Source organism: Cadophora gregata (genome assembly GCF_030347475.1).
Source record: "Cadophora gregata isolate MNR1 chromosome Unknown scaffold_14, whole genome shotgun sequence".
Taxonomy (NCBI): Eukaryota; Fungi; Ascomycota; class Leotiomycetes; order Helotiales; family Ploettnerulaceae; genus Cadophora; species Cadophora gregata.
In genome coordinates, this window is record NW_026695937.1 from 680225 (window position 1) to 707015 (window position 26791).

The 26791-nt window shown below is 49.0% G+C and overlaps 7 protein-coding genes across 7 annotated transcripts; 4 read left to right on the top strand and 3 right to left on the bottom strand.

The window, feature by feature from the left end:
- Positions 1-1041: 1041 nt before the first annotated feature.
- Positions 1042-2361, top strand: ONS95_004310 (uncharacterized protein; the record flags this gene model as incomplete). Its single annotated transcript, XM_058497668.1, has 1 exon — positions 1042-2361. The coding sequence occupies one exon, from the start codon at positions 1042-1044 to the stop codon at positions 2359-2361; it is 1320 nt and encodes a 439-aa protein (XP_058352394.1).
- Positions 2362-2892: 531 nt separating this feature from the next.
- Positions 2893-6279, bottom strand: ONS95_004311 (uncharacterized protein; the record flags this gene model as incomplete). The annotated part of the gene is made up of 1 exon (XM_058497669.1): positions 2893-6279. The coding sequence occupies one exon, from the start codon at positions 6277-6279 to the stop codon at positions 2893-2895; it is 3387 nt and encodes a 1128-aa protein (XP_058352395.1).
- Positions 6280-6801: 522 nt separating this feature from the next.
- Positions 6802-8615, bottom strand: SUB8 (serine protease; the record flags this gene model as incomplete). The annotated part of the gene is made up of 2 exons (XM_058497670.1): positions 6802-8001; positions 8235-8615. The coding sequence occupies 2 exons, from the start codon at positions 8613-8615 to the stop codon at positions 6802-6804; spliced, it is 1581 nt and encodes a 526-aa protein (XP_058352396.1).
- Positions 8616-10698: 2083 nt separating this feature from the next.
- On the top strand, positions 10699-18803 carry ONS95_004313 (uncharacterized protein; the record flags this gene model as incomplete). Its single annotated transcript, XM_058497671.1, has 5 exons — positions 10699-13282; positions 13328-13734; positions 13789-14272; positions 14318-18714; positions 18771-18803. The coding sequence occupies 5 exons, from the start codon at positions 10699-10701 to the stop codon at positions 18801-18803; spliced, it is 7905 nt and encodes a 2634-aa protein (XP_058352397.1).
- Positions 18804-19759: 956 nt separating this feature from the next.
- On the top strand, positions 19760-22791 carry ONS95_004314 (uncharacterized protein). Its single transcript, XM_058497672.1, has 10 exons — positions 19760-20038; positions 20113-20166; positions 20266-20450; positions 20569-20763; positions 20867-21368; positions 21422-21448; positions 21518-21614; positions 21693-21966; positions 22088-22266; positions 22371-22791. Exons 1-10 carry the CDS (start codon positions 19928-19930, stop codon positions 22445-22447), a joined length of 1701 nt encoding a protein of 566 aa, XP_058352398.1. The 5' UTR covers positions 19760-19927; the 3' UTR covers positions 22448-22791.
- Positions 22792-23240: 449 nt separating this feature from the next.
- Positions 23241-24723, top strand: ONS95_004315 (uncharacterized protein). Its single transcript, XM_058497673.1, has one exon. The coding sequence runs from the start codon at positions 23622-23624 to the stop codon at positions 24714-24716; it is 1095 nt and encodes a 364-aa protein (XP_058352399.1). The 5' UTR covers positions 23241-23621; the 3' UTR covers positions 24717-24723.
- A 156-nt stretch (positions 24724-24879) lies between these two features.
- Positions 24880-26699, bottom strand: ONS95_004316 (uncharacterized protein). Its single transcript, XM_058497674.1, has 4 exons — positions 26642-26699; positions 26287-26588; positions 25779-26235; positions 24880-25723 (listed from the first exon to the last, which is right to left on the bottom strand). Exons 2-4 carry the CDS (start codon positions 26565-26567, stop codon positions 24890-24892), a joined length of 1572 nt encoding a protein of 523 aa, XP_058352400.1. The 5' UTR covers positions 26568-26588; positions 26642-26699; the 3' UTR covers positions 24880-24889.
- Between the last annotated feature and the right edge of the window lie 92 nt (positions 26700-26791).

Sequence of the window (26791 nt, forward strand, 5' to 3'; positions counted from 1 at the left end):
AAATCGTCAAGCCAAATGCGCAGGCGTGATACAGAACACCCAACCTCAGACTCCAGGAAGATCGTGGTCGCAGCAATCAGATGAATTTCCTAACCCTTCAGAGAAGTTTTGACCGAAGCAGAGTACCTTATAGTCAAAGTAAATGATACCTTCAGAGTATTTGCCCAGATAATCTCAGGATAACCCAAGTGCGGAACTTTCTTTCCGATGCGAATGTGCGAAGCCGAGACGGAGAACCAAATATTCCACGACCTCTGAGAGATCATGCCGACGTCCCTCTGGTAGTAACAACTCGTTAGGACAACATCGACCAAACCTCGATTCCATTCTTTTAATAGTTCATTCAAATGGACATCTCGTACCCTTCTTATAGAAACTGCGCAACAATGCAATAGGAGTGGAACACGAAGCTTCAAGTAATTATCGTCGGAATCGGGATCGGAAGGGGAGCGGAAGCCGGGTCGGATTTATTTGATGTAAACTTCATTTAGCATGTATGCGCGTGAAACAAACAGGTTCTCACTTCTTAACTTCCAAATAAGAGAAGACAATCCCATGATAAGCAAATGGTAAGAACATTCATCATGCACGACACATCGAGGCAAACAACCATCGGCTACGTTTGAGCTGTTCTCCCCAAACCTCGCTCGTTTCACATTAAGCGAAAGGAGAGTAAATAAACAACCGCTCTAATTCTGACTTTCTCACGTCCAAGTGACTCTGAGGGCGATTTAAACGAAATCGGACTTGATAGATTGCGTTGGACGTTCAAGAGTGGGCAATGTGGGGTCTATTTACTGTACCTGAGAACGGCACACTTACGTAAGGTGGAGATGCTCACCTACCTTAAATATCTGACTTGCTCGCTTCGCTTCACGAACTCACCATCTTGCTGACATCCTCCACCAGTTTAAATCTCATCATTCTTATATATAGTTTCGAAATCACGCCCACCTACTATATTTCATTTCAAGTTCCACATCACACCCTCAAACGACGGCCACCCCATTCAAAGCCAGAACTCCAAAAGTCCCACTCAAAATGCCCCCCCCCAAACCACCATCCCACCCCTCCCCCTCCTCAACCATAGACCTCACCCCCTACGAAGCCCTCTACAAAACCTTCCACCTCCACCCCGAACTCTCCAACTCCGAATCCCTCACCTCCACCACCTGCACCACTCACCTCGCCACCCTCTCCCCAACCCTAACCCTCCACACCCACATCGGCGGCTTCGGCCTCGCAGGCGTCTTCCCCAACGGGCCCGGGAAAACCGTCCTCCTCCGCGCCGACATGGACGCCCTCCCCATCCTCGAGACCACCGGCCTCCCCTACTGCAGCACCGCTCACGGCCTGGCCCTCAACACCGACGGGACGCAGACGCAGACCAAAACTCCGGTTATGCACGCCTGTGGGCATGACATGCATATGACTTGTTTGCTGGCCGCGACTGAGGTGTTGATTAAGGGCGCCAAGAGCTGGAGCGGGACGTTGATCGTGCTGTTCCAGCCTGCTGAGGAGAGGGGGTCGGGCGCGAGGGCCATGGTCGATGATGGCTTGTACGATAAGATCCCCGTTCCGGATTTTATTCTCGGGCAGCACGTTATGGCTATGCGGGCTGGGAGTGTAGGGCTTCGTCAAGGCACGATCATGGCTGGAGCGGACAGTTTGAAGATCACGTTATTTGGGAGCGAAGGCGGTGGGCACGGGAGCCAACCGCATCGGGTTGTTGACCCTGCGGTGCTGGCGGCTCATGTGGTTGTCAGGTTGCAGAGCGTGGTGAGTAGGGAGGTGGACTATAATGATGTTGCGGTGTTGACTGTCGGGAGTGTGGCGGCGGGGAAGACGGAGAATATCATTGCGGAGAAGGCGGTGCTGGGTGTGGATTTTAGGAGTACGAGGCCGGAGGTGAGGGAGAAGTTAAGGGGGGCGATTGAGAGGGTTGTTAGGGGGGAGTGTTTGGCTTCGGGGTGTACGAAAGAGCCGCTTATTGAGCAGACGCGATTCTTGCCTACGACGGTGAATGATGAAGCGATGACGAATCGTCTGAGTTCAGTGTTCACTTCGTTCTTTGGGGAAGAGAACTTCGATCCTGATATTCCTGTGACTACGATCGCGGAGGATTTTTCTATCCTGGCGAATGCGAAAGGGAAGAGAGTACCGTGTGTGTTTTGGCACTGGGGTAGTGTGGATGAGAAATTATGGGACAGCAAAAAGAAAGAAGGTAGACTGAATGATGTGCCAATAAATCATTCGAGTGGGTTTGCGCCAGTCATTCAACCTACCTTAAGGACTGGGGTGGATGCTCTTGTTGTGGCTGCATTAGAATTCTTTGGTGGAGAAGGCTTGGCGAAGTTGTGAAGGTAATGGAGGATGATTTGAAAGTGTCAGCGGATTCAGAGCTCAGAGGTGTATGGGGTTCATCTCAGGTTGAAATGGACCAAGTTTAAACGCCATGAGGTGAGAATCCCGCGTTGCCCCATTTCAATGATTAGGAACGTAACAGCTTGTAGGTATCAGGTGCAAGATGGAACATATAAGGGTACTTCCTAAGCTCAAAAGGAAACTGAAGCAAAGACTCAAGTTAATCTCTGTCCATTCGATTCTATCGTCTACGTTTGCGGATACCCATTCTCGCACTAAGGAATAATACTCCGACTACTATCCTCGCTTCAATCCTAATCCCCTCTCTTCGAATGATCGCCACTTACTGTGTGTAATACCTATATTTCTTTTTCAAAACGAAAACAATGATCAATTCCATTACCCAATACCACCCAATAGCAATCCAATGCGTTTGTATCACCCGTAGAATATCGCTGGCGGCTGATCCAAAAGAAGCCAAGCGGGCCCAATACTCTTTTTGTTTCCATAAACTTACCTCATTCGGAATCAAATAAACACCCCACTCTGCTCACTCTCACTAACCATTCTCTTCCTCCTACTGGACAAAAACAAGTCAACCATTTGCTTACTTCCCATGGCCTGTGCCTCGGTCTCGGTCACACTTGCCCTCAGACCAAGCAGTCCCGCGCCATCGACACCATATAAATCCTCTTCAGCATCCTTGAATCTCTCAGTGCCGGCAGTGCCTGGACCAGCTGAGCCAGGAGTTCGATAACGTGAATTTGTAGATGTGCTTCCGAACTGTCTCTCGACGGCTCTGCTTAATCCACTGCCAGGACTGGCTGAATTGCCAGTGGAAGGACGGCCATGCCGCTTGATAAGTTTGGCAGGGGTCTCAACGCTTTTGATGCTGGTTTTCGTGCTGCCAAGAGTTGTTTGGGATGGGTTGCGCTTATGCAGAAGATTCCTGCCGTTCATACTAGACGTCTTGATTGCTGAGTTAGGAGCACTAATTGTGCGAATGGTATTGGTTGTACCAACAGAACGAAGTGACGACTTGGACTGCATTTGGCGAAGAGGAGACCGAGGCGGAATTGGCGGAGGTGGTGGAGGTGGGATAGGAATAGCGGCAGTATTCGTGTTGCTCAGTTCAGTATTTTCAACAAGTGAAGTTGTAGATCTGTTCTTGAGGATTGGCCTCAAGGCAGGGACAGTTTGGATGTTTGGATTCTGTTGCTGAACAACTCCGAGTGGTTGCTTGACAGTGACCTCAGCGAATCGAGTGATATCCACCTCGTCATCATTGATTTGAGCAGCTTCTCGAACATGTCGACTGTGGAACGATTTTGGCATGGTCGGTAGGGCATAGTTGATGTATGAGGTGTTGGTATTCTCCTTGACTCGTTCAAGCTTTGCGACTTCCGAGGACATCCATTTCTTCCACTCTACAGAGCTTGCTGAGCTCGTCACACGATGCCCGCTTCCACTGGGCATTGTTGGTCTATAGGTAGTTCGGTCGATTATTACAACGTCACCAGGACCAGATGAGCTGTAGAAAGGCATGTCTGGAACGTCACGGTCGAGAACAAGCGAGATCGAGCTATTGGCTGCGACAGGAGTTTGCCCACTGGTAGTTCGTGAATAAATACTCTCTGAGTACGCTTTTTCTGGCATTTGCAGATTGTGAACCGTCTCTCTTGAAGTGGAGCTCTCCGATGCCTGATATAATGGGTTCTTGATTGGCGCGGCTTGACTTGGAAGAGGAACGTTTGAAGACAATACCACCGGATTGTAGTCACTCTCAGTCATGGCTCGTCGAAATGGACTCGCAGTCCTCGAGATAGTATAGCTACTGCCACCACCGAAGAATGTGGACCTAGCCTCACGAATGATCTTGGGTGGTTGAATAATCGGCTCATTGCGTTTCGCAATTTCTTGTGGTGTGAGACTAGGGACTTCTGGAACCGTACGGTAGGATGCTGCTCCTGAGCTACCTTGACGGGATAGACCAGCCGGTGATGAATGCTTGCCATTAAGACCTCTCTGTCCCATGGGTACATTCTCCTTATTACTGGAGCTAGACTTTGGGGAGAAGACATCGTCTGCATGACGCTGTGTATCCCGAGAAGGTTCAGCCACAACCCATTGCTGTGTATAAGGGCCGGCGTAGCGAAAGCTATCAAGCTGTTGTTGCTGGCCAGACGGAACATTACTGTCGCTGCCGCTAGTATTTCGAGAGCTTGGAGCGACCTGGCGAATTGTTGCCGGTGAATGGTCGATACACTGGCTTGGCATGGCGAAGCTTTCCATGCTGGGCTTGTGACTGGCTTCAAGCTTTGCTTTTGGGCTATTTTCATCGAGACGCTTCATCAGTGCTGAATATACTCTGGCGCTATCGACAGTAGGAGCTGGAATGTGTCCTGCACTCTTACTTGGTCGATGGACAACTGGATAGGCGGAAAATTGATTGGCTAATCTGGAGCGCCTGAAGGAGGAAGAAGGCACATGAGAGCCGACTTCATTAATGATCGAGAGTCTTTGGTGCTGCTCTCTCTCGAGTTGAGCCTTCGTGGACGGCCCAACGACGGTGTTGGCACCAACACTTGTCCAGCTTGTGACCCGCGATTTGTCATCGCTCTCAAAGCTTTTGATACTTCCAGCATTGGATCTCAATTGCTGATTGGAACTTGCAGTGTGAATTATCGGGACTCTAGAAGCAACGCGGGACAGAGAGGCTTCATCTGGACGAGGAATATCGGAGATCGTCTCTTCGGTTGCTTTGCAACCACCATTGTACTGACGAACATGCGTTTCGCGAGCATCGACCTGCTGATTTGGAATGGTGATAGGCTCTTCATCCTTGCTGCTTCGACCAAATACACGCTTCAGTTTGTTTCTGATGGTCTTCGAAGCTTTACGAGCAACATCCTTCAATCCATGCTCCTTTGCTATGAGGGTTTGGTTGCTTGAAGCGATAGGGAAGCCATAGCTGTTTGTGCTGCTTGTACGCACGGACTTACGAAAAGGCTTTTCTTGCTTCTGTGCTTTTGATCGGAAGAGAAACGAAGGCTGTTCTCGGAGCCTCTGCTGCTCTGCATCACGAAAAAAGCGATCGCGGGCAAGTTGAACTGCGGTATCGTTTCTGTCCGATTGCGTTTGATCTCGGCGACTCCGAAGAAAACTCATTGACTTGGGGGCTCGGAGAGCAGTATTTCTCGGCTGTGTCGATGGAGTTTGCGAGTATGAAGCCGCGGTCCGGCTGCCAACGTAGGAACTCTCTGGCCTATCCGGCGTGCCATTGGTGTAGAAGACATTTGGGGCTCTGAGAGGGCTGAACATTGACTTTGAGCGTCGTATGCGTCGATAAGACGATGGAGTGGAAGCGACGTCATCCTCGCGAGTGTAGTATTCATCGAACGCATCCCCAGAGACATATTGATCTACTGTTCCCCCACGCACCGAAGCTTTACCAATGGATGACGAGCGACTTGGAGGACGATATGCGGCAGGGACTGGAGCATTTGTTGTGATGGCCATTGGTCGGAGGGTAGCGTTGCTCAGTTTCTTCTGAATAGGGTTCTGTGTAGCTCTCGTCCCAAGTGATTGACTCCTGTGAATGCCTGTCGGACCAACGAAGCGAACACTGTGTTGTCGTCTGATGTGTGGTCGATCGCCATGATCCACTGCGTTCGTTTGCTGAGCTGGCGCTGACCGGTCCGCTTGTTCGACTTTACCAGTATTGCTCCTGGAAAGACCGCCGCCGCTGTGGCCCGTATCAGCGCTCTTCCTCTCTTGAGCTCGTGCGAATGCTAACGTTGCTGCTGCATGTGCCTGGTGACGAGCGAGGCCAGGATCGATGGATTCATGCTTGCTCTGGACTGATGATGTTGATTTGCGCCTATCGAGCCCTTTCGTGCTGTTGCGTCGGTGCATTTTTGTGGTGCAATGCTGTCAGGGATGAATGTATTCAGATACTTGCAGAATGCGATACAGGTGCTTGCGCTGCCGCATACATGTATGTATTAACCAAAAGTGAGACGAATCTATAGAGAGAAGGAAATTCGTGGACGGGATCCTGACTAACTGTCTTAACTCCCATAGGAAAGGAAAGCGCAGGACTTAGCTCTTTTAGAGGATGAAGGCTGAGGGAAAGAACGATGGGACTCGCTTACTAAAAAAATAAAAATTGAAGTCAATTCAGAGGTTTGCACAATCACATATCAACAATGTAGAGAACAAAATACAACCGGAGCAATGTCTATTGTGTATTACAACAGAGACCCTCTTAATGACCATGACTCAAGGAAACCGTAAACAAAAATGTGTACAATAGGGAACCACCATCCGGCTCCAATCCATGCTCAGGAGTGCAATGAAAACTCGATCATGACCTGTGTCCTAGCGCAATGATGTATCATAAAATAAATAGCTCCTATATCACTCAATTGAACTCAATTAAGAGCTCAACTCCTCCAAAAACTCATGAAGCTCAGCATCAATCATCTTCTGGATCTTCTTGGAGATCTTCTCGGTCTTGGAGAGAGCTGCCTTGGTGTCCTTGACGACCTCACCAGAGATGACATTGAAGTCGTTCTCAATGGCCTCCTCCAAGAGCTCAACGGTGGTTGGGAGCTTGACAGACTTGGTGTTCTTTACGGAGTAGCCGCCAGCCTTGATGATGGAGGTGTAGTTAGAAGATCCACCACCATTCCATGCGAGGACGTTCTTGGTGTCAGATGGAACATCGGACAAAGCACCTTCGGTCGCAATGCTGATGATGCTCTCCTTCAACTTCTTGGGGGTAATCTCAGCAACAGCGTACTCAGAGTCAGAAGCAGGTTGAAGAGACAAGTAGTAGGCCAAGAGGCCAGCGATATGTGGGGAAGCCATGGAAGTACCAGAGATGGTGTTGGTGGCATACTTGCTGCCAATCCAGGTGGACAGGATGCTGAGACCTGGGGCAAAGATGTCGTTGCACTTTCCGTAATTGGAGAAGTATGCGCGGGAGTCATCAAGAGCAGAGGCACCAACAGTGATGGCTTGCTCAGCAGCTGCTGGAGAGTAGTTGCAAGAGTCGGCGTTGTCGTTTCCGGCGGCGACAGCGAAGTGGATACCTGCTTCAACAGCTCCGTTAACAGCGCGGTCAAGGGCGGGAGATTTGCCACCACCGAGAGACATGTTGGCAGCAGATCCCTTGAAACCCTTCTTTCCCTTCTTGACCTTCTCAGTGTGAGCATTGGCAGCCCACTCAACACCCTTTACGACATCGGCCATGGTTCCAGATCCGTTGGATCTGAGAACCTTGACGGCGTAAACATTGGCCTTCTTGGCAACACCATACTTGTTGCCGGCAACGGTACCAGAGCAGTGAGTTCCGTGTCCGTTTCCATCCTCATCGGCATCGTTGGCAGGGATAGTCTTACCCCAGTGGGCTCGGCCCTCAAAGTCAACGTGCTCGGTGTTGGTTCCGGTATCAATGACATAAACATCAACACCCTCACCCGCATCAGCGGCATACAGGTACTTGTTGAAGTCACTGAATCCCAAGCTCTTTCGGTGAGAGATACGGGCAAGACCCCATGGGGCATTCTTCTCGAGCTCTCCCTCAGTCTCCCCCAGAGTATGGACAACGGAATCTTTCTCGACGTACTCGACCTGTTTGAACTCGAGTCAGCAAGCTGCATCACCGAGGTGTGGATGACGGGGATTGTGCGGGGAGCCGGGCAACCATCACGTGGAGCGTTGCCACTCCTGGAACCCAGAGTCAAGCACTTGTGAGTCGCGTGAACAACGGCGCAAGATAAGACGGGGAGGATTTGACACTGGAAATGGCTGTTCCCCATAGGGTCGCGAAGGAAGGCTGAAACGGATAACAGAGTGTTACTTACATCAGGATGTCTTCGGACCTGCTCAACTACCTCGTCGTCGAAGTGTCCCGAGTACCCCAAGAAGTTCCCAGCGATGTTGTATGTGTGCTTGAGACCCTCGAAGATATCAGTTGTGATGGGAAATTGCGAGCGCTTTCGAAGCTCTGTTCGTGTGCTCTCGCTGGCGGCGTGGGTGCTCTTCACCCAGCTGTGGTGGTCCGAGGCAGCAGCCTCGGTGACATGCTTCTTGAAGACGACGATGTAGGAATCGGGGACTTCGACTGAGTTGGAGGACGAGATGAGAGGAGCGACGCCCTCGTGGATAGTCTCTGTGCTGAAGGAAGAGGTGGGTGCCGATGACGCCAGCAGCGGCAAGAGCGAGAAGCTGATAAGCCCACGCATGATGAATGGAAAAGAAAGAGGGATTGCGAGTCTGCCTGCGGACAATAGAGGAGATAAAAGAGACCAGAAAGATGTTGCGAAGACAGATGGAGATACTGTCTTCAGGTGGTGATGGAGGGATGATGGATTGTTGTTGATGGGGGAGGAAGATGAGGATGGGGGAGGGCCGAGTTGAAGAAGGAAGGTCAACGAAGCTCCCCAGCCGCCTAAATGCGAGCAGAGCAGCGTCACTGGGGCGAAGCCGGCGTCAAGCGACCGCCAAACCAAACACGGCCATAGCGCAATGCCCACCCCACCCTGGCTTATCGCGAGCATGACTCTGTCTAGTCTGGGCCTCACTGATAGGGAATCCGTCCAGCGCGGCAGAAGTCAGAGGACAAGACAGATATCTGTGTGATGAGAGTTATGTTGTGTCAACAATGATAAGAGCTTATTCCAGCACCTGTCACATTCAAGCATCCTTATTCCGGCACCAGACTCTGGATATTCTGACGATAATTGGGAACTTGGGATATTGAACCATCCCGTCGCCACTGACGGACTGCCCTGGTCTGGCCTCGGGCTGTCAGCTGGGGAGAGCTCTCAAGCTCCAGTCCGCATCCGGGCCAACCCCCCCCCCCACAATGTCCACCAAGATCACATCACATGGCCTGGCTAAGGCGGATTGGCGAACTGAAGCTCGGTCGAACCAAAACAGGTACCATGAGCATTCAGGTACAGACTGATATCAGGCAAGGAACCTTGGTCAGTAGCAGAAGCCTGGAATAACGCGGCCAGCCTGTCAAGCATCCAGTTGATGGGATGAGTTCTTGATTTGAAATGGCATGAAAACTTCATAGGCTCATGAGCAAAAGCCGGAGAGGAATGTACAGGCTCCGAAATAGCTGCCTGCCATGCTGCCAAGGCGAGGCTACAATATCGTGTTGTACAGCCAGGAATGGGATGGATCACGAGCTTCAACATTCACAGCTCGTCATGCACCTCCATTACCTACCTCTGTATCTCCCGACAGTAGCTTGTGGCCTCAGACACACAGCTTCGATTCGAGAAGGGTACAGTGCAACTTCATCGGATTGGAGCAAAGTATGTACGACTCAGGGACTTTATCTGGATTGCACTTTCTTGTGCACTGGCTTTAGTTGCATCACAGGAGCACGATAACCTTGATGCAAGACTGTTGACTGCATTGAATAATCAACGGACATATGAAGTATCTGTACTTCGACAGTTGCCTTATCACGTCATGACATCAACACCACAATTCCATCACTTACGTGGACTTTGTTTCATCCTCCTTCCTCTTGAGGCTGTCTCCTTGGCATGAGTAACCAACTTGTGAACTTTCAATAGCTTACCTCCTTGTACTGAGGACTTTTGATTTACTTGAAGAGGCAGGAAATAGAGATATCCGATTGTTTGAACGAACTACATCAAAAGCACATAGCCCTCGTCTTCACTTAAGCCACATGCAAGAAGCCGTGTGATGATGGGAAGGCTGCTGACTTGTGAGACCTGACTCAGTCAGCTTCTAGATGAGCTCAACTCTGAATGGCTTCACAAAGGAGCTGCTAGCCTTGAATCATGGTTCATGGCACTACTTCCGTGCCAGTTCCTATGCAATAAATAGCTTTTTACCATTTTATGCAAAAATGGAACTATTTTCATAAAGCTGTTCCTTTCAAGAGCTGCGCACACGACTTTGCCTTGCCAAGACTTCCTTGTCGGCTGCCTTACGCGAGACCTCGCATTCGAAACCCGCAAGGCCGTTAATCCACTCAGCGATCTTCTTCTACCCACTCACTCAGCCTCACTGTATGGCTGTTCAGCACACCAATCTATTCGAGACCCATCAATCCACCAAAGTCGATTTCTTGTGCTGACAGCTTTTTTCACACTTCTTGATCTCAAACAGCATCTTGAGCATCTTCCCGCAGCTTCCACCGTTTCACATCCACCTCGAGCTTTGATCTCAATGCCCACCAGCAGATCTGGGTGCCTGGACTTTCCACGGGCCTGAGAGGAAGACAAATGAAGGAGCTTTGGGTGTTATAAACCAGATAGGAGATCGGGGCAGTGTCAAAGCATGTCTGCGAGATCCAGCAGACCGCGGTCGTCCACAGCTGCCTCGACCCCACCAGAGAGCTCGAAAGCTACTGTGGAGATCCAGCTACTGCTCGACAACCTCTCCCAGACTCTTCGAACCCGCTCCGACAACACATATCCAGATGTCTCTACTCTCATAGACCAGTTCCAGTCCATCCGCCGGTATCTAATTGCCTCACCTGAATCTGGCAGAGCTTGTGACGATTTCCGGCATCTCCATGGCTTCCAGATCCTCCTCGACAGCCTTCGAGCCTTTTCTGGCTTCTACCATCCTACCAAGCGAAGTCAAAAAGATAAGACACAGTTGTTTGGACTTTTGGAGAGCATATTAGGAATACTGGCACAAACATTTCGAGAGCACTATGGCAACCAGCGGTACTTCAAGCGGAGAGTGGCGGGAGGCGGCTGGGCAGCCCTTGAACAAGCAATTGCTAGCATTGGAATTGGGGGAAGTGAGTCAGATCCTTGGAGCGAAGCACAACTTTTGGGGCGCCTACTGTCGTTTGCATTGGACGACAAAAGACTAGATGGCCTATGTCAAACGGTGACTGAGCTGTACCATGTCGACACTCAAGACCAAAAAGCTTCAAAGAATCCTGGGGATGTCACAAACAAAGATGAAAGGATCCTGGAATATGTGCGCACGAAGCTCGACGAGATTCTGGGAGATCATGCGTTGCTTTATAATTCGGACATTGTACCAACAATCATCGACTTTTGGGCCACCGTTCCACGACAGCAAAACTCATCAGTAAACCCTGCTGCATTAGTCGTTATACAGGTATTAAAGAAGGTCGGGTCTGTTTCCAACCATAATCTCATGTTTCTTCATGGAACTGGAATTCTTTCAACACTTCTGCCACTAGCATTTGATTCTGATGTATTGGGAGCCACCGAAAGAGCAGCCGTGGAGTCTCTTTGTCGATCCCTCATATCTTTGGGGGTTAATAACCTGAATGATGCTCAGTACCTTGTCTGTAGCAAATCACCCAGAGCGGCAGACTTCTTGCTTCAAAGTATGAAAGAGTCCCATGGACCCTCATACATCCAATTCGACCTCTCATTACATGGGTTTGCTTCCATAGAACTTCCAACGCTTGGACGCACATTCCCACCACCTTCAACATCGGCAGGATATACGTTCACAGCATGGATCTGTATTGACCAATTTGATGCCAAATCTTTCACCACCATTTTCGGAGCCTTTGATGTTTCGCAAACCTGCTTCCTCCTTGCATATTTTGATGAGGCACGCAACTTTATCCTGCAGACCTCGGTGGTTGGCTCGAGACCCAGTGTGAGATTCAAGTCCACGGTCTTCAAAGAGCGGCGCTGGTACCACATTGCCATTGTACATCGACGTTCGAGAACATTGACAGCAAGCAAGGCTTCGCTTTATGTTGATGGAGAATTTGCAGAGGAAGTCAAGTGCCAATATCCTGCGCCTCCTCCATCAAATGCTGTATCCGACAGCTTCACCTCGTTCACCTCGTCGACCAGCAAACCAAACCCAGTCCAAGGCTTCCTAGGTACCCCAAGGGATCTGAGCTCGAAGCTTGGGCCTGGCGTTGTCTTTTCCCGCTGGTCGTTGGCTTCGTTCCACCTGTTTGAAGACGTTCTCAGCGATGATTTGATCGCCGTATACTATCGACTGGGACCACGATACAAGGGTAACTTCCAGGACTGTCTCGGCTCCTTCTCGACTTACGAAGCATCCGCCGCTCTAGGAATGCGTCAAGACCTTATGCATCCAGGAAAAGAAGAGAATTCTGACATTCTCAGAGCTATCAGAGATAAAGCCGGCAGCATGGTCCCAGAAAGTCAAATCATACTCAGTATCCTGCCTACAGCAGTACTTCGGGACGACGACCGACACAAGTCTCACGAATCACAGCTTCTAAGAGGCCTAAATCAGGCTGCTTCGAGTAACTTGTTCCAGCTGACACATAACCATGGAACATCAATAGCTATCAATGGCGCAGTTGCTTCTGTCAACGAAGCTCTCATTCGAGCACATGGAACTACTGTTCTGACCGGCGATCCTGTCGTAGTTGTTCCGCAGTCTCTTGACGACGCGATGTGGCGGCTAGGTGGTTTTGCTGGAATCGCTCTGAAGCTGGTTGAGAATGCAAATACCAAGGATGACATCGTTCGCGCTGTCGAAACTCTGTTTGAGAGCATCAAAGGCAGTTGGCGAAACAGTGAAGCTATGGAACGAGAAAATGGCTATGCAATCCTTGGTGCCCTCATCCGTGGGAAGGTTGGGGCTGGAATCGTGGTTTCTTCAAAGCTCGGCCCTGAGCTGTCGCTTATGGACAGTGACGATCGAGAGAAGCTTGGCTTCCAACTACTCAGTTTGGTCTTGGACTTTGTGGGCTATAATCACCAAAGACCCGAGGACTCATTCATCATCAACCCTCTGGCATATCGGATCCTCCTCGTCGACTTCGACATGTGGCGGAAGTCTGCTGCAATTACTCAAAAGCTGTACTATAAGCAATTTGTTGTCTTCGGTGTGAACAGCAAATTTCACCAGTTCAATTCTCGAAGATTATTCCGAATGAGTACATCTTCCTTCTACCCTCATGGAGTTAACTAACACGAGCTAGGAATTGTTAAGAAGTTCTTGGATGCTCTGAAAGCTGAGACTTTCTCCCAAGAAGTATTTCCATCATTCATGGAGGCGTTTAAAAGTTTAGTTATTTGCAACCTTACCTCAGAAATATTTCGATTCCTCGCTCTCTTCATCACATACGCATACCACAAGCCAATAAGCTCAACATCTCGCACTCCCAAGACTGCAACTGGAACGCTCCCGGGTCGATCGGCATCTACTTCTCAAGGTCCGAAGAGACCATCGATCAACACCATTCTTGACGTGAAAGACATTGTATCATCAACCACTATGACCAAGCGGCAAATTGGGAACAAAGTTCTGGAGATGTACTCAGATCTGTTATGTGAGAAGGGCAACACCGCGAACATTCGGAAGTTTGCCAAAACTGTGACCAATAAGGTACGTTATCCTCCGATTAGCAAACGTGACCAAAGTTCTTACAAAATACCTAAGTGGCTCCTGCATCTCCTGACCGAGGATGATCCAGAAGTGGTCGTACATGGCACCAAGATCCTGGCCCGACTTCTCGTCGTTCACGGTTCTGGATATGTAACGAAATTCGCCGGTAAGACGGGAGGGTTCTCGATCATGCGATTCCGTCTACGGAGGTGGTGGGATCTTCCCACGTTGTGGCCCATTTGCTTCTGCATACTGTTCGGTCGTGACGTCGCGGACATTGATATGGAAAGATCGTTCGAATTATTCAGTCTTTTGGAACCTTTTAGCAATTGCAAAATCGTGTATCCTGGGGTGCTGCCAGTTCTCATGTCCATGCTCCAACATGGATTGAAGGAGGTTATGCATCATCAGGATGACCCCGACTCACCATTGACAGATAGAGGCAATGGACAAGATCCGGCAAAGACGACCCTGAGCGTTCCCGCAGGCGCCAATCGCCGAAGATCGATGTCTTTGACGAAAGAGCTTGAAGCACGCCGTGAGTTTATGAGCTTCCCTTGCCAGTGTCTTCTGACAATTCCAGAAACCCACCAGCACAAGAAAGAACGCCTTGGTGGACAAGCTACTGTCCTGCACACAGTCATCCGCTTCTTTGCAGACCTGCACTCTAAGTCATCTGACTTTAGAGACTTTGCAATCTCCTCCGACTATATTCGATACTTGCTTGCAGTCTTGTTTCCGGTAGTTGTCAGTACAGATGCTGTCAGTCCCGAGACTGAGCTGAACTCTCGCGACTCTGCATTGACTTTTGAGGGCGACGATGTCATGATTCGACCAATATCTCGTGTATCAACAACACCTACACCAATAGTGAGAACATCATCTGTTGAGACTATGCTACCCCCGAGTCCGACTGCACCAAGAGCGAAACCCCTGCGGCGAGGCTCATCATTCATTCTGCTGACTTCTCGACCATCAGAGTTCAGCCCTTCTTCTGCAAGACTCAATGTCGTGATGTCTCCGAAGAAGAAACTCACTGCGCAAAAGCTTAGCAATTCTCTTGTGGAGGAATTACTCGAGCTGGTCATCAATGTTTTCGTTGACCAGATTATGGTCAGAAAAGAATTTCCTGGATTCGGCTTGTACCTGAAAGTCCCTCCAGGATTTCAAGAACACCAGGCATATTTCGAATCTTACCTCCTTCGAAATACGATCTCACAGTTGAGCAACACCATCCAGCTTGACCAGAAGTCTCTACGGGAACCGAAGCTTATCCAGAACATGGCTCGCTTCGTCTCGCATATTGGCGAGGCAGTCTTCGAAGGCTGGTTCTTGAGCGGAGCGGAGCCTCTGCTTGACTTTGCAGGTACTCAGCTTGATTATCTACAACGTCCGGAGATTTCCAAAATCAAAAGTGTGCGCCTTTGCAGCCAAGCTATCTCCTCGATAAAAAGCGTTTTCTTGAGAGTTGTGCTATTGCGACTGTCTGAACTAGACAATGCTCAGGTTCCCGAAGATGAAGCTGTGGCATTTATGGACAAACTGCTCTATTGGCAGACAGTTCTGCTATCACCCGACGTCGGCGAAGAAAACTTCCTGAAGCTCATTTGCTACCAGCTGTATCTGAAGCTCGTTGACTCCAGAGACAGAATCCGTCTCGCTGCAGCAAATCTTTGGCGAATCATTCTCGTTCAGAAGCCAGAAGAAACATCGACGATGTTTCACAATACCATGACCAGTGATCACAGAACTTTGACTTCCGGCTTCAAGAAGCTGATGGAACAAGATAACGAGACATTCTTCAGCTGGGTGGATGACCAGCGTGTAGAACTGGATTCTTTGTTCTTAGGTGCAATGTCTAAGACCTGGGAAGAGTTTGTCAATACCGAGAATGAGAAGACTGAGGATGCGGCAAAGAACCGAGTTTCAAAGCGTCGGGAGAAGCTTAAGCAGTGGCATGCTGAAGAACTCAATGACGAAGACATCAGACTGAGACACGAACTCGCCTCTACACTTTGGATGAAGAATATTTATGCCTCCGAGCATCTAAAGCACCAAAGGGCTCAGCAAGACCAACAGGATAACTTCACATTCTTGGCCTCAACATTCTCAAAGATTGACCATGAGTTGCATCGACCATGTGCAGTCTTTGAGCATGAATCCACAACAAAATGGAAGCTCGATCGTACAGAGGGACGGAATCGTATGCGATTGCGAATGCTACCTGACAGGGAAGCACCAGCGTACGATTACCAGCCCAAACGGAGAGTTACAGATGTAGCAAATACACTGAGACTGAATACCAAAATCCCACCAGCATCTGGTATTCAGACACCCGTCGCAGCTCTCCCGATCGAAGGCGGCCTGGACGGGCCAAGCGATCTGTCCAGCGAAGCAATTGCAAATGCTCAACAAGAAGCACCCAACGGGTCGCAAGAAAGTGTTATGCCTGAGGAAGACTTCGAACTCGTAGATGACCCTAATGATCCTGGTGAGGACGATCAATACGAGGACAAGAACCGAAAGGTGATGCGCAGTCTCCAACAAGGCGATCAAGTGCAACAAGTCTTCAACATATCTCGCATCATTGGGCTTGAAGCCTGTGAGGGCTTACTGATCATCGGCAAGAATTCTCTGTACCTCATCGACAACGTCTTTCAACGATCTGACGGAGAAATTGTGAATGTTTCCCAAGCACCTAAAGAGGAGCGGGATCCGTATCTGCAAATGATCGCTGGCAAGAACACAACCGACAAGCGGGCTCAGCCAGTCAAGGTAGATCAAACACCAAGAGCGGACCAAGAAGCAAGAAGCTGGAAGTGGAGCGATGTTCTTAGTATTTCGAAGCGTCGATTCCTATTCCGAGACGTCGCCATCGAGGTTTTCTTCACTGACGGTCGAAGCTATCTGCTGACCGCTATATCACCGTCGTTCAGAGATGACTTATACTCCAAGCTGACCTCAAAAGCTCCACATACTTCTGGAAGTTCCTCGCTACCTAATCCTGAAGACGGATGGCGACTTGAAGCTTTGAAAGTTTCTGAAGAAGCTCCAGCAACATTTGGATCAAAGTTTGGGAACATTTTCAACTCCTCAGCGTGGAACCCAGCTATGCGAAGATGGGCCAAGGGAGAAATTTCCAACTTCCACTACCTGATGCTGGTCAATACTATGGCTGGTCGTACTTTCAATGATCTGACCCAGTATCCTGTCTTTCCCTGGGTACTTGCGGATTATACCAGCGAGGAATTAGATCTCGACAACCCAGCCACATTCAGAGATTTGTCAAAGCCGATGGGTGCCCAGCACAATTCTCGTGCTGCTGAGTTCATTGAGCGATACAAGACTTTTGCGGAGATGGGTGATGCCAACACACCTGCTTTCCATTACGGGACACATTACTCATCTGCGATGATCGTTACTTCATACCTCATCAGACTTCAGCCATTCGTTCAGTCATACTTGCTTCTCCAAGGAGGCAGTTTCGATCATCCCGATCGACTCTTCTACTCTATTGAGAAGGCATGGCAGTCTGCTTCAAAGGAGAACATGACGGATGTTCGAGAGCTCATTCCAGAGTTCTTCTATCTTCCAGAATTCTTGACGAACAACAATGGCTACAATTTTGGAATGAGACAAGGTAATGGCGGAGGCATCGACACGGTCCAGTTACCACCATGGGCAAAGGGAGATCCGAAGATATTCATTGCCAAGCACCGAGAGGCTCTGGAGAGTCCTTATGTGAGCAAATACTTACATCAGTGGATCGACCTTATCTTTGGCTGCAAACAGCGCGGAGAAGCTGCTATCGAGAGTGTGAACGTGTTCCACCATCTGTCGTACCACGGTGCCAAGGACGTCGACAACATCGTTGATCCGATTGAACGGGTTGCTACAATTGGTATCATTCACAACTTCGGACAGACTCCGCATCAAGTCTTCTCTAAACCTCACCAAGGCCGCGAAGACACTCGAAACAAAGCTAGGCGTCTTGATACGTCTGCTGAAGCACTCACTCGTCTCCCGTTCCCTCTTCTCGAGTCCCAGGAACGGGTTGCCCATCTCATGTACTCAGCCAAGCTCGATCGTCTACTCTGCGCTACGGCATTCCGCCTCAACCTCGCTCCTCACTACGACAAGTTCCTAGAGTGGGGCTTTGCAGACAATAGCATCCGCTTCCAATTCAACGATAGCAGCCGCAAGCCCGCTGGACTGTTTGAAAATCTCCATGTGGGCCAGATATCAGCCTGTATCTTCGCCTCGTCTCAACTCCTCATTACCGCTGGCGAGGACTGTGTCATTTCTGCGCATACCGTCATAACCTCCCCTTCAAAGCCCGTTGACTTAACTCCGCGCGCTTCTCTCTTTGGGCACAAAAAACCCGTCAACGTCCTCGCAGTCTCTAAATCCTTCTCTACTCTACTCTCCGCTTCCCAAGACGGGACAGTCATCCTCTGGGATCTCAACCGTCTGGAGTTCGTTCGCAAACTTCCCAACACGAGTAGTCGCGGTCCTGTAGAATGCGCGCGCATCAACGATGTGACCGGCGATGTCATGCTCTGCCGCGGGCAGAAAGTCACGCTCTACACCCTCAACGGCGATTTCCTCCTCGAGCAAAACGTCTGCGAAGCACACGATGACTATATCGCCTCTTGCGCATGGTACGAAGGCACAGGCAACGAATGGGTAGAACATTCTCTATGTTTCACCGGCCAGAGAGGCGGTATCGTAAATGTCTGGCGTAAAGGCATATCTCGAGCTGGTAAATGGCGGTTAGAGCACGTCAAGAGACTTGAGCATGGCGATAAACGTGGCGCGAGGGGTGAGACGGCTGTGGGGAGTTTGAGTGTGCCGGGTGGAGGAAAGGGGAGTGCGAGGAGTAGATCTAGGAGCTCGGTTAGTGGAAATACGGACGTGGCGATTACGTGTGTGAAACCGATGGCGCAGTGTGTGTATACGGGGGATGAGGAGGGGAGAGTTGTGAGCATTCCTTCTTATGTCTGGATTGTGGAGAAGGAAGCTAATACGTGTTGCAGTATGAATGGGATCTCGTGCAAAGAGAACGCTGAACAGGCGAAATCAAAGATGATGGGTGTTGGCGAAGTGGTGTGAGAGACGCCAAGTGGATAGAGAGTGTGTGCATAGTCATCAGACGAAGGAGTCAACTTCACGACGAATGATAAAAGCAAGTAGGGCGAGCAGCGGAGGACAGAACAGCGACGATCTTATGAATGACGGAGCAAGCGTGCGTGCGTGTGTGCGTGTTAGAACTGGTCTTGTAGCATTTGGATGGCGTTTTTCGTTCTATTTCTTGCAGATACGGCGTGGGAGACTTGTGCATAGAGGAGTAGGAATGGGAAAGCGTTTCGCATTGAAGAGATGAATGTTCGGGAGGCGAAAATGTGTGAAGTTAAGATCGGACAGACATGATGCATGGAATGACAAAAAAGAAAAGTTTAGATTTCCGAAGTGATGCCAGCGCTCAGATCTGGATTCCTTTCTTTTTTCTGGCTTGTAAATCATTGATATCGACTTCCAACGATCAATCAGAGAAACCCTCCTCTTACAATCACACATCCCATGTACAACTTTTCGACGCCCCGCCAAGAGCTCATCTGGTACGTACCAAACAGCTCCCAGCTCAACTGTGATCGACACGGCATAATAATTCCGAAGAGCTTTCACCGAACTCAATCCCTCCCCTCTCCTCCCCCAAGCCGAAATAAAGAAATGATGCGCATACCTTAATATGCATCTCAGAGGAACGGCACGATAAACCCGAAATCCCTTCCCTACAAATCACCCAGCCAATACTTCTTCGTGGTGTAAGAGTAAGTTATGTAGTGTGACGGTACTTGTGCTGTTTTGGGGTGGGACAGTGAACTGCCGGGTTTATCATCTTGGTCGGGGGGGGTTGTAGGGTCTCGCTTAGCTAGCTATTTGAGGTTGAGGATGAGGTTACACTTTTGGGAGAGGGGGAATGCGAGTGTGGGGTATGGGGCATATCGATATAGCTGCTACAGCTCCCCTGTCTACCTACTACTCGATCGTGGCGTCGCGCCCTGTCCTCCCCGCAAGAGTTCCATAACGTTTCATCTTGTTTGAATGTTCTTTTTCGATCTGAACTGATCTGATTCTATTTATCTTTGTGTCTCGAGAGACATTTCCCGAGGTCTCATTCACTGTGTTCAACATGGCACTCGGAGTGCTCAACGGGAAGGGTGAATCACCGCCGGGGACGGTTGTGCTGTATGAGCAGGATTTGGATATTGCGTTTTCGGCTTTTAAGCATGGGCATGGGAAGGTTGGTCTACATTTTTGAGAGAGAAAATTTAAGGGTTGTTGAGTACTACGGAATGGTAATATTTGGGTATGCAGGATTCCAACATCGTTCTCGCACCTCAACCGTCGAACAGTCCTAATGATCCGCTCGTACGTCCCATTTTCCCCCTCCCTAATCTTCAACTCGCCCTTTCTTTTCTTTCCCTCAACTAACCTCAAATACTTACTATCTCTCCCAACCATGAACAGAACTGGCCCCTCCACAAGAAAAATCTCACCTACTTCACCGTCTTCCTAAACTCCATCCTGCTCGCTTCCATACCCGCACCGTCCATCGCACCTGCGACGTTTCTGCTAGCGAATAATTTGGGGAGACCGCTGGAGGATATTGCGAAGTTGTCGGGGTATCAGTTATTGCTTTGTGGGTGTTTTGGGTGAGTGGCTTAGCTTCGATTCATTTGTGCTGGAACCTTGTGCTTGATTTTGGATCTTGAAGAATGGATTACGAGTCAAGGTTTGAGGAGGGGGAGAGATGGACTGACGTTGAGATAGACCCATCGTCTCTGCACTTGCTCACAAATATGGCAAGAGACCTCAGTTCCTGCTCGCGTCGTTAATGGGTGTCATTGGGACGGTGATCTGTATTGCGAGTGGTCAAAACTACAATGTTTTGTTAGCAGGGAGAATTATCCAGGGGTTTGGATCGACGGCGTATGAGAGTTTGTCAATTGCTGTTATTGGAGATTTGTGAGTCTTCATTTTTGAGTTCTTACCCCGCAATCCCAAGTATAGATTTGACTCTACTTGTCCTAAAATTGGCCAGCACAAGCTAATCATTACACATCTCAAGATTCTTCGTCCACCAACGCTCTCTCCGCACCGGCCTCACCATCCTAACCCTAACATGCCTCGTCTCCCTCGTCGCCATCATCGGCGGTCCGATCACCGAAAATCTCGGCTGGCGATACCTCTTCATCATTTACTTACCTTTTTCTGTTGTCGGAGCTATATCTGCATTCTTCTTTCTGCCGGAGACGCAATATCGGCGGCATGTTGAGACTGCTGATGTTGTGCCTGAAGAAGGTTTGGTAGGGAAGGTAACGCAGGAAGAGGTTGTGATGAAGGAAGAATCTGCTTCGGGCAACAGATCTGCGAAGCAGAAAAGGGAACATAGCCATGTTGGATCAAGAAGGGACAAGAGGGGAGGGGGATGCTCGAAGCAGCCGTCTACAGAGAAGAAGAAGACTTTTGTGCAGGAACTGGCGTTATTTTCTGGTGTATACACCGAAACGGGGCTATTCAAGTTATTCCTTGCGCCGTTTGCGACGCTATTGAATCCTTCTGTTCTTTGGGTATGTTTACTCTCTAAGTCATTAAGCGAAAGAGCTACTGACACAAAATTTAGTCGATTTTGGTTGGAGGTGTTTGTATCGTAGGTCATCTAAGAAATTTCTTCACATCAAGGCGGGAGGATTTTTAAGCTGATTAACTATTTCTTTAGGCGTTCTACGTCTGTCTGTCGTATATCCTCGCGCAAATCTTCTCGGTCCCTCCATACAACCTCAACGCAGCACAGAACGGGTATTTCTACGTCGGTGGTAAGCTCATCCTTCTCTATCTCAACGTCAATCCCATTGATATTCCAATTGTCGAATCAACTGACAACCAAGCCACAGCCCTCATCGGCGGTCTTCTCAGTGGCATCCTCGGCTCCATGCTCGGCGACCTCATCACTACCAAACTAACGAAATGGAACAACGGGATTTACGAGCCAGAATTTCGCATCCCAGTGCTTATTCTCTCAGCATTGCTGTATGGCATAGGCTGGTTCGTGTTCATGTGGAGGCTTGATCATCCGACACCGCATGGATATTATCTTGCTGCGTTTTGTCATGGGTGTTTATGTGCGGCTGTTACCATTGGGAGTACAGCAACGAGTTTGTATATCCTGTAAGTATTGCGCAATTTGTCTCCCTTTGAGAGGATTTTCCCTGCTTTCATCTACTTAACCTTCCCTCCTTTTTTTTCCTTTGATAACTTTGATGGTCTAACACGATTTATCTGCACCTAGAGATTCCTTCCGCACCTCCGCGACAGAAATATTCATCGTATCCATGACTGTCAAGAACCTCCTCTTCTACGGCTTCTCCAACTTCATGAACGATTGGACAGCTGAGGATGGGCCTAGCCATGTCTTGAAAACGTATGGGATTGTGACGATGTGTATCATGGCGACCAGTATAGTCTTCTGTGAGTCTGACTTGTCTTTTTTATTCTGGAGCTTCTCGGAATGGGAGTCAAGAAAGCGACAGGGTTGAAATGAAGTTACGGCGAATGCTAATCAGACCTTTCAGATGTGTTCGGCAAGATTATTCGGAGGTTTATCGCCAGAGTTGGAATTATGGAGAAGTTGGCCAAGGCCTATATGTGATAGGGTTGTTTCTTCTTCATGGAATGAATGCGGCTTGGCGCATTCACGGTATGGCGTTGCTGGTCTTTGAACTCTGAACGGAAAAGATGTTTTGAGACTAATCGTTTTTGACCAAGTGTTTAGAAGATCGCGAATTTATCTCTCAAATTCTTCCTTGGTTTACTTAACTTCGATCTGTCAATTCCTCCTTTGTTTTGGATCAGGGGCACCGTACAAGCGAGGGCGGAAGTAAACAAAGCTTTTGAAGGCAAGACGACGCGGTAAGATTCCGGTCTTCAATCTGAATTTCATATAGCATCACTGGAATATTCCAGCTGTGAGGTGGGCTGCTCTATTCTTGCGACCGCTGGTGTCGACAACCCTGTGAGGTGGCCGCCGGGACAAACTACCAAGGTCATGTTTATTGATTCGGAGCTTCGAGACCATACCATCAGCCTCTATAGCACCATTGCGACTCTTGCTACAAATAGCTTTCTGCTGTTACAAAGAGCAACATGAATACCTTGAGTCCACCTGCGTGCCGACCCTTTGCCGTTGACGTCCCGAGCACCCGCTGAGCCCTCCAGCAACGCCCGCCCCACCACTTCTGGCACTTTGCTGTACAAAAGCATATTTTGAGGATACGAGTCCGTTCGAGTGCATTTCCTGTCCGTCAAAATGGATAAATTCATCCGGGTGGCTTGACTTGTTATGGCAACATCCCGTTTTGCGAACGTGGAAATGTGAGCAAACTTGCTCAAGTAGTGCGAGGATACGCTTGGCAGATGCACCATTTTTATATTTTGTCTAAGCGCCGGTGACGACCTAGTCCTATGACATCGAAACCAGCTTAGGATAATAGCGGTTATGAGGAATTGTTTAATTTGTTTTTGGAAGTCAGGAGCTTGTTTGAGCTTGTTTTGGTTGACGTGCTGAAGCCCTGGATGTCGGGATCGAGACGATGGATGTGTGAGCGTATGCCATTCGTGGACATCTGGATATTTCCCGTGTTTACTACAGGGTCTGACCTACCGAGATCTTGGCTGTACTTCGAAGCATTCCTTTGGATTAGCTCAAGAAGCCATTTTTGCCTTACCGTGGAGCATAGTTATTTGAATCGTACACTCCGACACTCAGGCTTGAAGCTTTATGATCAATAAACCAGAATATTCGGTCATCATCGAGCAGGCTTCAAATGGTGAACATGCAACTGAAAGTGTGTATCGTTGGAGCAGGTCCTGCTGGATTTGCGCTTGCAGCAGACCTCGAAAGTCGAGGAACCAGTGTCTTGATATACTCCCACCCAACACATCCACGACACGCCAAAAATGTCCTTGCGAAAGGACACCTCAGATCAACGGGTGCAATCAAAGGCATTACCAAACTTCGGATCACATTTGATATGCAAGAAGTCGTCGAGTTCTCGAGAATCATGATTCTCACTGTTCCTTCCACGGGACAAATGACCATCCTCACAGAGCTGAAGAATTTCGATCTTCGTCAACACACTATCATCGCCGTACCAGGCAACCTCTTCTCTCTTATTGCCGCAGCAGAAATGAAGATTGGTAATATACTCGAAACGAATATATCGCCATACTCATGTCGAATGAACGAAGGCGAATTGACAGTCTTCGGGAAGAAAGGCTCAATCTCCATCGCCTCTCTCCAACCCAACGTCAGCCCGGCATTCAAGTCGAAAATACAACGAATATTCCCCCAACGCCTGCAATGGTGTCACAATATCGTGGAAGTCTCTCTCTCAAACATCAACGGTGTCTTTCACCCCCTCATGATCCTGATGAACGCCGGCCGCATTGAAAGCGATGGCTCCTTCCTCCTCTACAGCGAGGGTCTCACCCGCTCTGTGTCAAACTCCATTTTGGCAGTCGACAAAGTACGTCTAGAAATCGGCGCTGCATTTGGCTTCCAATTAGATACTGTGCTCAATACTTCGAATAAATGTTATGGTGCTGCGTTTACAGATCTGGTTGACTTGGCGCAGAACTCGGAACCGCATAGGAAGTTGTTGGCGCCGGAGGACATTGACAATAGAAATGTTTCTGAGGATGTACCTGATCTGTTGGTTTGCTGGCATGGTTTGGCCGAGAAGCTGGGAATTGATGCGAGATCTGTTGAGGCAGTTGTGAGTTTGGCGGGAATGGCGACGGGTGTGGATTATATGCAGTCAGGGAGAAATCTGGGGAATCTGCATCTGGAAGGGTTGTCGAGGGTTGAGTTACTTGAAAAATTTAGTGTTAGAAAGGTGAAGCAGACAAGAGCAGTTTGAATACCACGAACAATAATGAAAGATACATTGAGTTTTATTCGGGCTCTTCACAGCATCCATGTACGTTCAGGTCTTCACTGGTTGTGTCATGAAGCGCTTGAGCATCACTGGAAGTAAATTTGATAGCATTATTCCGAAAGTATGTATTTGAAGCAGATACAAACTTCCATTGGCTACAAGTTCACCCTGATCAATCTTAATGAACGAACTCTCGCGCCATAAATCCCAAGAACCCAAGGTAATGGAGCGAGAGTCAGTGCAGCAAAACCCAGTATACTATTTCCCCAACCCCATCCAAGTCCATCATACATGGTCAGTCCAGCAAGTGGAATTAGTGCTCCTGCAGTACCTCGCAAAACTGCATTAGCACCAATGACACTTGCCGCATATTCCTCGAACGCATCAATCAAGTAAGTTTGAATGCTGACAAATATCAGAATCGATCCGAATCCTGTGATACCCGTCCCAATCTGCGGAACGATCCAATGGAGATGCTTCTCCGCGGTCCACCCGTAGAGAAACAAACCCAAAGGAAACGTAAGAGCTCCGGGGATGGTTATTAGCAGCGAGAGACGATCTTCAGGCGTGTTCGCTTTCCCCGCTGACGTGCGTTTCTTCAGTGCTCTGTCGCTCAACCGGCCAACATAGGCCAGGCCTACGATGGTACCAACTCCTCCAGCCAGAAAGACAAGTCCTGTGGCCGAGGTTGAAAATCCATATTCTTCTTTAAAGACGAAAGAATATGTTGCAAAGAGAAGGTAAAGAGTTCCATAGAGAACCGCGACGTATGTGCACATGATGGTGACGATTGGGAAGCAAGTGAGCAGTTTCAGAGGACGGAAGATGCTGGTCTTGAAATGCTCGCTTTTTGTGAGCTTTGCAGCTAATTTAGATTTGTAAATCGGATTTCCTGTAGCTTTCCTGAGTTTGGTGGCCTTTCGTTCGAGCAAGACGGGAGGATAGGTTTCTCGCAGGACAATGAAGGCTAGAATTGTCACAGCACCGATCTAGTCATGGTCATAAACAATTTGGTGAGCATAGCTATACACTTTGGTGACTTACTACGATCGAAATACTCCAAAACACCCATCTCCATCCGAGTGTCTGGGCCACATACCCTCCAATAACGGGCCCGACCATCGGCCCAAGAATAGTTCCAACAGACCAAATGGATACAGCCTTCCCTCTCTTCTGTCTTGGCATGATGTCCGCGATCGTCCCTGAGCCGATCGTGATAGTAGCAACTCCCACAAATCCCGACAAAAAGCGAGCAACCAAAAGCGTCCCGGGATTCTGTGAGAGCGCACACATGATAGTGAAAGTCAAAAGCAAAATATTTGTTACGTGATAGACGACTGTACGGCCGTAAAGCTCACTCAATGGTGGTAAAATGAGCGACCCGACGGCAAAGCCAAGAACGAAAATTGAGACAACAAAGGTGGCGAAGGATTTGGATGTGGTGTTGAACTCGATCGTGATGAGCTCGACGCCTGGCGCCAGCATTGAGGAGACAAGAGGTCTGCTGGGATTTGAGCTTGGCAATAGGATACTTGATGGTTTATTTACTCACACGATGAAGCTGATGACGGAGATCGTGCATATGTTTACCCATTTCTTGCTTGAAGACCAGTTCATTGGATTCGCCATGTCCTGATCTTCCGGTTCATCCCACCATACAGTGATCTCAGCACTCCCATTGGCAGAGACGCCATTCGTGAGATCGAGAGTCGGTGTCGATGAGTTTTCAGAACATAACGTGCCTGTAATGCCTTTCTCCTCGCTGGACATATCTCGTTCAGAACTCTCGATGCTGTTCACAGGGCTGCTGCCACATATCCCCGAAACTTCCATCTCTCAATTTTAGATGTTTTGCTGTTAAAACGAGTTAGTCTATTTCATATTGAGTCCATGTTGTGGTAGCATACTCAGCGCCGGGCCAGCAGAATTGAATGCTTCAGGCGTGATCCTAGCTGAAGAATGTTGCCTCTTTAAGTGAGGGCAGGTTGGAAACACAACGAAGTGGAAGGATTTTTGTTCTACATTGGTAAATTACATAATGGCGTCAAAACTGTGTG